Raw genomic sequence first — 8,373 nt, 5'->3', positions numbered from 1 at the left:
GGGTGTGGGGGGGGGCGGGGAGGCAGGTGGGGGGAGGGGGGGGGGGGGGAGCCAGGGCTGGACTCTAGAACCATTGCTAGGTAGACAGGCCTACATGTAGGGGTGGCTGAGAAAGAGGATTTAAGGGTAGGACAGAGGACCCAGGCTCTCGGTGCTTGGACACCTGGGAATGCTATGAACGGGGTGCAGTGGGCTTCTGTAGGGTTGGCATACGTCCTGTTCTGCCCTGGATAGCTCCGCTTCGTGCCTGTCACCCCGGTGTAAGTATTAATAGTTCCCTCTTTCGGTTTTCAAAGTGTCCTGGTTTGGATCATAAATTAGACAGTCACCTTGGTTTCAGGATTAAATGATGACTTAGGACAAGGTAGAGAACTCAGGGTGGCTCACAGGAGGTGCCAAGCGGGGCTGTTCAGGGTTGGTGGCTGTCAGTCCCCCAAACAGGGCAGTGCTGGCAGCCCTAAGTATAGAAGGCTGGGCTGGAGCCCTCAAGTGCCCAGCAGGATACGGTGGGTCAAGGTGTGACAGGGTCCATGAAGGGGAGAGTCTAGTGCTTGGCAAGTTAGGAACAGTACCCACCACTGGGGAGCAACTGGGTAGGACGGAGCCTGCAGTTAGTCCTTGGATTTGGCAGTTGGGGGATAGTGGGGGACCTGCAAGTCTGGCACAGGTGAAGCTGTCAGGCAGGGGGCAGTCATCAGTGGTGGAGGGAAGGAGGGGGCAGGCCCTGGCTGGGAGGAGAGGCAGCCCGAGGATCCTTTGGGTTTTTGCTGTTGTGTATGTTTACCTCCCGCTTCTGAACGGCATTGGGTCCTTTGGGACAGAAGGAGCCACTGTGTCTGATGGAGGGGGAGGGCCAGGATCAAGAAAGGACTGATGGCTGGAGCAGAGTGTCTGGGCTGGTGAGGAGGAAGGGTGTGGAATTCAGAGGAGCAGGGGACTCCCCATGAGCACCCTCCCCCCGTGTCTTTTCCCAGGGAACGAGGCAGGACTGGGCCATGGCCCAGGCTGCTCAAGATAGATTAAGAGTCTCCATGGGAAGAGGTGGGTGGAAAATAAGAGACCCAGGCCCTTGTTCTACCTCCAGTGATACCCTGCTGGGGCCAAGATGCCTCTAGCTCTTCAGGGCCTCAGTTGCTGAATCTTCATTGGATAAGCCATCTTGGGAAGCTCTAGCATTTATGGTTAGAGAATGCCTTTTGCTGAACAGAGCATCGTTGAAGATACAAGGTCCCTGTAGTGACAAGGAGGGTGGGAAGAACTGGCCCCTGGGATCATTTGACTTTCAGGAATCTTGTCCTCAGCAATCGAAAGGAGGGTTTGGCAGTTCCTCTCTCTTCTTTCCCCAGAAGACGTCCCGGCATACCAGTGGGGGTGGCGGAGGAGCAGGAAGCGGAGGCGGTACAGGGGCAGGTGGCAGTGGCTTTATTGCTGGCCGGAGAAGCCGGTCAGCCTCACCATCCACCCAGCAGGAGAAGCACCCTTCCCACCATGAAAGGGGCCAGAAGAAGGTAAATAAGTGTCTTCTTCCTTTCCCTCTCCTGCCCACACCCACAAACACACAACTTCAAGAAGTCACCACAAGGTGCCCCTGAGGTCTTGGGGCCTGCCCCCTTCCTTCCTTTGAGGCCACTGAGGGCCAGCAGAAGGCTGAGAAAGTGACACAGGAGGGTCCTGGAGGGGAAGATGAGGGCCTGGCTTCCCTGGGGTTTTCTGGATTTCCGTGACCCAGGACATGACAGTGCCTCCCAAGCCCTCGACACATGGCCCTGCATGTTTGCAGACACCTCCACAGTCTAGCCATGTGCCAGCCCAGTTGTGTAGGCCCCCTGGCGCCATACCTCTTGGCGCACCCGGTCCCCATCCCTCTGCACAGCTCCACACCCCAGGTGGACCCCTTGCAGGTATGTGCTCATGTGTGTGGTGCTCTGTGTCCCTGGCGTGATAATGGGACAGGCTATTTTTAGCAAGCAGTGAGGATGAGGGGGAGGGGCGGGTGGCTCTCAGAGCAACCTGCCAGAGCTGATCTCCTCCAGCCTCAGCCCCCCAGTCCCTCCACAGGGGGAGATGATGCCGGCAAAGCCCATTCATGAGAGGTGACCCCTCCGCTCAGGCGCATGTCATGTTTATCCTACCCCGGACTGTCCCCCACAACCCGTGTCTGGTCACTTCTCTCTCCCCAGAGTCGAAAGGACAAAGAACGCCTTAAACAGAAGCACAAGAAGCGGCCTGAGTCACCTCCCAGCATCCTCACCCCACCCGTGGTCCCCACTGCTGACAAGGTACTGCCACCCACACCCAGGAGGAATGACCCAGAAGGGGAGGGAGGCAAGCTGTGAGGGTCAGAGCGAGCCAGGGACCCTGGGCACCCCCCCTCAGCAGCTTCTAGTTAATGTGCCTCTGTTTCCCACCCTACCCCTCTCCCTTCCCCTAGCCTAGCCCAGCGGGTGCTTCTCAGCCCCACCAACCACTGACCAACCAGGAGGGTACAGGTGGGGTGGGGGGTGCGGGGGTGCTGCCCTGCCTACTGGCTGCCAGATGTTTACATCTGCCTCTGTCCAGACACAGTCTCAGCACTGGGCTCTTGTCTGCGGGTACAGTACTCAGACTGGTTCTCCAAGCTCTGAGGCCCATTTCCCCAGAGATAGGCAGAGAGGACCCCTGTGCTCTCACCCTTCTGCCACATCAGGACGCTGCCCAGAGCCTGGCTCCCAACCAAAATCCCATGGTGGTACGGGGCAGGCCCACGGACAGCACCCCAAAACCCCTGCTCTTCCCATCCTTCCCAGGGCTTGGGATGTCAGGCCTCTCTCCAGAAATGGGCAACATCTGGAGGAGTAACCAGCAGGCCCTACCCGAGGCTAGGGAGTCGCTAATCCAAGCCAGAGCAGCCCTTCCTTCCCCTCCTTCCAGCGCCGCCCCCCCGCAACCCACCCACCCACAGAAGAGCACAGGGGCCTGGAGAAACTGCTTCTTTCTGTCACCACTACTACCCCCCTCACCTCCACCTGCCTTAGGAGTTTGGCAGAGCTCTGGGCATCTTAGCAGGAGGCTCAGGTATCAGGTTTCCAGGGTGACGATGTGGCAACTGTCCCAGTAAACCCCTCCCAGCCCCAGCCTGCTTTCCAGGGCTCACCTGGAAAAGCTTGTCATTCGTGCCCTCTGACCCTTCCCAGGGGCCTGTACGCAGGTGGAAATAGGGCGAGAGATACGGGAGTTCCCAGTGGCCAGGTGTCCCCTTGGCCATGTGGGAGCATTCTGCCCATCCCCCTCCACCCACCCCAGCATTTCAGCTACCCCTCCCCCTGGCCCCTCTCCTCCCTTGCTCTCAGAACCACATCTGGCTCCCTTCAGAACTCCAGCTGTTGAAAAGAACAAAGAGGAAGACAGAGACTGGGCCTTCGCCCAGGGAAGGGCAGCACAGGGCAGCTCTCATGCCCTGTCCACCCTTCCTCTAGCATTTGTTCGTTTACTGAGTACCTGGTCTCTACTGGGAGGAAAAGCACCATCCCTGGCAGTAACACGAAGCCTTAACTCACTCACTACATGGCAAAGTCACTTCTAGAACAGGGGAATGGAAGGGGTACGTGGGGATTCAAAATTCAACTCATTCAGTCCTCAAAATAATCCAATGAATTAGTTATTTTTTTAATACATTTTTTAAACGTTTATTTATTTTGAGAGAGAGAGAGAGACAGACAGAGCGTGAGCAGGGGAGGGGCAGAGAGAAAGGGAGACACAGAATCCGAAACATACTCCAGGCTCTGAGCTGCCAGCGCAGAGCCCGATGTGGGGCTTGAACCAGTGAGTGAGATCATGACCTGAGCTGAAGTCGGACGCTTAACTGACTGAGCCACCCAGGCGCCCCAAATTAGGTATTTTTTAAAAACTCATCCAGTAAATAAAGAAGCTGAGGCATAGAGAAGTAATTTACCTAAAAGCACATAGCTAGTAAGTAGTGGAGTCGAGATCTGAACACAGGCAGTCTTGAGGGCCCATACTCTTACCTACCACGGGACACTGTCTCTGCGGTAGATGGCAGAGCCCACCAGGCTCATGGCCAGCCCTGCCTGACCCCAGAGCCCATGCTCCTCCAGCCACTACCCTGCTGCCCTCAGAGGGGTTGCTGGAAGCCTCAGACGTGGGGACTGTATATTTCAGATCAGTGTGGCATCTGTTGATGTGGCTGATGTGAGTGCACAGAGCTCTGGAACTAAGGAGACAGAGTGACTGGGTCCACCCCAGGGAGCCAGGTGGCCCCATGGAAGAGGCCTCATGAACTTCCAAGTTGAATTTGGAAGGATGAGAAGTTTCCCGGGGAGATTGAGACCAGGCTGTCCTGGCAGAGGGCTGGGCCCTGCGAGCTCATGTGGTTTAGGAAGGGCACAGCGTGGCCAGAGAATGGGGTATCAGGTGGGCTGTGGCTCAGGGTGAGTGGGGAGGGCAGGATGATTGGGGGGGTTCAAGGATGGGGCCAGGGCAGTGATCCCTCGCCCCAGTACAGGCCCGTCCAAGTCCAGCCCTTTCGGCACCACGAAGCATGGATGAATGATCAGATGGGCACATTAGTGCAGGCTCGGGGACTGTTTTCACTCTTCTCTGCCTCAGGTGAAGGACAGACCGACCCCCCTCTCCTCACAGCCACAAGTTCTTTTCAGAGCAAACTTGGGCTCTCCCTGTAGAGCCTGGGCCCTGCCTTCTCCTACCCCACTTCCGGGTTTGGGTGAGCCGGGGCAGCTGGCCTTGAGCCTTCCCCTCTCCTCCTCTCTCAGGTCCCCTCCTCAGCCTCTTCCTCCTCTCACCATGAGGCCAGCACTCAGGAGACCTCTGAGAGCAGCAGGGACTCGAAGGGGAAAAAGTCTTCCAGCCATAGCCTGAGTCACAAGGGGAAGAAACTGAGCAGTGGGAAAGGTGTGAGCAGTTTCACCTCCGCCTCTTCCTCCTCCTCCTCTTCCTCCTCTTCTTCCTCCTCCTCTGGGGGCCCCTTCCAGCCTGCAGGTGAGTATGGGCATCCTGGAGGAAGCTGGGGGTAGGACAGCCTCCAGCCTGCCCAGAGCTTCTCTAGCCAGTGCCTGTGCATACTGGTTTGCATCTCATTTGCTTCTTAAATTGGTTAAAGATGGGAGATCCCCACCCAATGACTCCTCTCCAAGCCCTCCCCCCGCCAGTCCCTCTCAAGCCCCACCCCTCCGCTGCCCTAACTGTGTGCACTTGTTATCCCCTGCCCTTGTGCCATAAGGTGCCATTTTTAAAGTGCCAACACTGATGATCTGTCCCACAGTCTCTATAGTCCAGTGAGATCAGTTAGGCAGGAGTTCTTCTCCTTCCCCTTTATCATACGTAGGAAAGCTGGGGCTGGGGACACTCCTCCCAAGACATACAGACTGCGGCAGAGCTGGGACAGCTTCCCTGACCCCTGACCCAGGCGCTCTCCAGCTAGCGAAGATGGGAGTGGGGTGGGAGGAACACGCGGCCCAGCTGTAACTCACTTTTCCCTCTGTGCAGTCTCGTCCCTGCAGAGCTCCCCTGACTTCTCCGCATTCCCCAAGTTGGAGCAGCCAGAGGAGGACAAGTACTCCAAGCCCGCAGCCCCCACCCCTTCAGCACCCCCCTCTCCCTCAGCCCCTGAGCCCCCCAAGGCTGACCTCTTCGAGCAGAAGGTGGTCTTCTCTGGCTTTGGGCCCATCATGCGCTTCTCCACCACCACCTCCAGCTCGGGCCGGGCCCGGGCCCCGTCCCCTGGAGACTATAAGTCTCCCCACGTCTCGGGGTCCGGGGCCTCAGCAGGCACCCACAAGCGGATGCCCACACTGAGTGCTGCCCCTGCGCCTGCTGAGGAGACCCCTGAGACAGGCCTGAAGGAGAAGAAGCACAAAGCTAGCAAGAGGAGCCGGCATGGACCGGGTCGTCCCAAGGGCAGCCGGAACAAGGAGGGGGTCGGGGGCCCGGCCGCCCCCTCGCTGCCCAGTGCCCAGCTGGCTGGCTTTACTGCCACTGCTGCTTCACCCTTCTCTGGAGGTTCCCTGGTCAGCTCTGGCCTGGGTGGCCTGGCTTCCCGCACCTTTGGGCCTTCAGGGAGCCTTCCTAGCCTGAGCCTGGAGTCCCCACTGCTAGGGGCAGGTTAGTGACCCTTGGGCCTCTCGGCCCAGCCAGTCTACTGAGGGGATAGAGGCATAAACATGCAGTTGGAGGGAAATGATAGCACCTGCTCCAAAGGACAGAGACGAAGGAGAGAAGAGATAGTCCCCTCTGAGATACTCCCCCACACCCATCAGTGGCAGGCTTGTAGTGGGAGAGACTGGGGTAGACTGCCCATAGGGGCTACCTGTTAGGAAAGCCAGCAATCCCCCAGGTCTGGGCAGGGCAGTCTAATAAGCAGGCATATCAAGCAGATGTCACAGGCAGATGTGACATCTTTGCAGGAGGAGCCTTAAACTGGTGTGTGTGGCCAGACCTGGGGGAGTGTTCTCCCTGGGGAGGGGCTGCCCCAGGCACCTGGTGGAGGAAGCGCAAGGGGGAATGGGGACTAAGCTTCCCTCTGTGTCCTTCTGCCTGTAGGCATCTACACCAGTAATAAGGACCCCATCTCCCACGGTGGCAGTGGCGGAATGCTGCGAGCTGTCTGCAGCACCCCCCTCTCCTCCAGCCTGCTGGGGCCCCCAGGGACCTCGGCCCTGCCCCGCCTCAGCCGCTCCCCATTCACCAGCACCCTCCCCTCCTCCTCTGCTTCTATCTCCACCACTCAGGTGAGGCCTTACTCCTGGGCTCCTGCATCCCTAGGCATGTGGGGGACAATCTGCCTAGGTCCCCAGCTCTCCATGGGAGAGATTGAGAGAGAATGTCTCCCACTCTGGTCCTCTCTCCTCCCCAGTACACCTACCTGATCCCCTCCTTCCCTCACACAGTTGTGCCCTAGATCCAAGAATAACCACCAGGCTGGACTATACCTCCTTTCCCTCAGGTGTTTTCTCTGGCTGGCTCTACCTTTAGCCTCCCTTCTACCCACATCTTTGGAACCCCCATGGGTGCCGTTAACCCCCTCCTCACCCAGGCGGAGAGCAGCCACACAGGTACGTGTCTCTGATCCCATTCCCCTTTCTTCCCAAAGACCAAAGGGGCACCGTCACCTGCATGTCACCCAAGAAAGGATGGGAGGGCTTTCTGGCTGCCCCCTCCCTCTGGCCATTACCCACCCTGAAAAAAAGATCCACACACAACAAACCAGAGTACGCTTTCACGTTAAAATCCCCTGATGGGACGGGTAGGACCTGACAATTAATTACCACTGTTCCATCTCACAGAAGAAAAAGGATTAATGACTTGCTCAAGGCAGTTCAAGTAGAAAAGAGCAGAGCTGGAGCTCAAATTCGGGTCCCGACTTCAAGCCCAGTTCTCCGGTCACTGCAGCATTCTTCTCCGCTGGCCTCTTAGTCCTTGGCATGGGGCGTCTAGAGAGTCCGCTAGCTGGGCAAACTGCTCTCCGGGTATTTATGAGTTAAGGGGGAGGATCACAAGCGCCCCTCCCACTCCCGGGAGAGTCAACCCAGCCCCAGAGAGCTGATTGGTGCAGAGACACCACCTGGCCGGTTAGGGGGCGGGGCCTACCTCCCGGCCTCCAGTTCTGGTAAACTTTCTAAAAGGGGCCGAATGACCCGACAGAATTAATGACCCGACAGCGCAGGGTGACTACGTTTTCCGAACCCCACATTGGAATTCTGTGGCCCAACAAAAAGGTTTTGCAACTTGTGAGTTTATGAATATGAGAAGTCGCACAAAACTAATTATAATAGTTATTACGGGCTTGCTGCAGGACAGCTAACACTTCACATTTATTACCTTATTTGTAATCCTCATCACAAATCATTTCAGAGAGATTAGGTTCAAATTCAAGGTCACATGGCAAGCATCAGGTCCAAGTTCAACCCAGGACTGTGTAGACCCCGAATTTCTATAACCCTGAAAACACCAGGAAAGAAATTGGGAGATGGTTCTTAAAGAAGCCAGGCAGCGGCCGTCTTTGTGCCTAGGGAAGAGACCAGATCCCATGGCTTTGCCTCCCGTGGGGCCAGGTTTCCAAGCCAGGGCTCCCAGCGTCTCACGAGCTAGAACTGCCAGTCTGGGGTTGGGGGAGATCCTGGGGGAAAGGGGTCTGCGGTGAAGTCCCAGATCCCGCACCCACTTCCCAGGCGGGGACCGTGAGGCCGACGGCACCCCTTCCCCGCTGATCCCTGCTCCCCTTCTCGTTCCAAGAGCCAGACCTGGAGGACTGCAGCTTCCGGTGTCGGGGGACCTCCCCCCAGGAGAGTCTGTCTTCCATGTGAGGGAGGGGGCGGCGGCTCGGGGGAGGGGCTGGGAGCGGGGCTGGAGGGACACTAG

General features: G+C 57.7%; 1 protein-coding gene across 6 annotated transcripts in view; it reads left to right on the top strand.

Moving 5' to 3' along the window:
- LOC144244115 (protein AF-17-like) overlaps positions 1–8,373 on the top strand; it is a 24,472-nt gene that overhangs the window by 3,756 nt on the left and 12,343 nt on the right. For 4 of the 6 annotated variants that reach the window (XM_077779352.1, XM_077779351.1, XM_077779346.1 and 1 more), the window contains exons 6-12: positions 1,347–1,508; positions 2,181–2,279; positions 4,770–4,995; positions 5,503–6,117; positions 6,556–6,743; positions 6,959–7,067; positions 8,248–8,314. In XM_077779352.1, coding sequence (XP_077635478.1) covers positions 1,347–1,508; positions 2,181–2,279; positions 4,770–4,995; positions 5,503–6,117; positions 6,556–6,743; positions 6,959–7,067; positions 8,248–8,314 — 1,466 coding nt within the window. The remainder of the gene's footprint in view (positions 1–1,346; positions 1,509–2,180; positions 2,280–4,769; positions 4,996–5,502; positions 6,118–6,555; positions 6,744–6,958; positions 7,068–8,247; positions 8,315–8,373) is intronic. The other 2 variants (XM_077779347.1, XM_077779349.1) reach the window with 2 other exon arrangements.

The sequence above is a fragment of the Crocuta crocuta genome, unplaced genomic scaffold, assembly GCF_008692635.1.
Source record: "Crocuta crocuta isolate KB4526 unplaced genomic scaffold, BGI_CrCroc_1.0 scaffold68, whole genome shotgun sequence".
Taxonomy (NCBI): Eukaryota; Metazoa; Chordata; class Mammalia; order Carnivora; family Hyaenidae; genus Crocuta; species Crocuta crocuta.
This window is presented reverse-complemented; position numbering and strand designations above follow the sequence as displayed.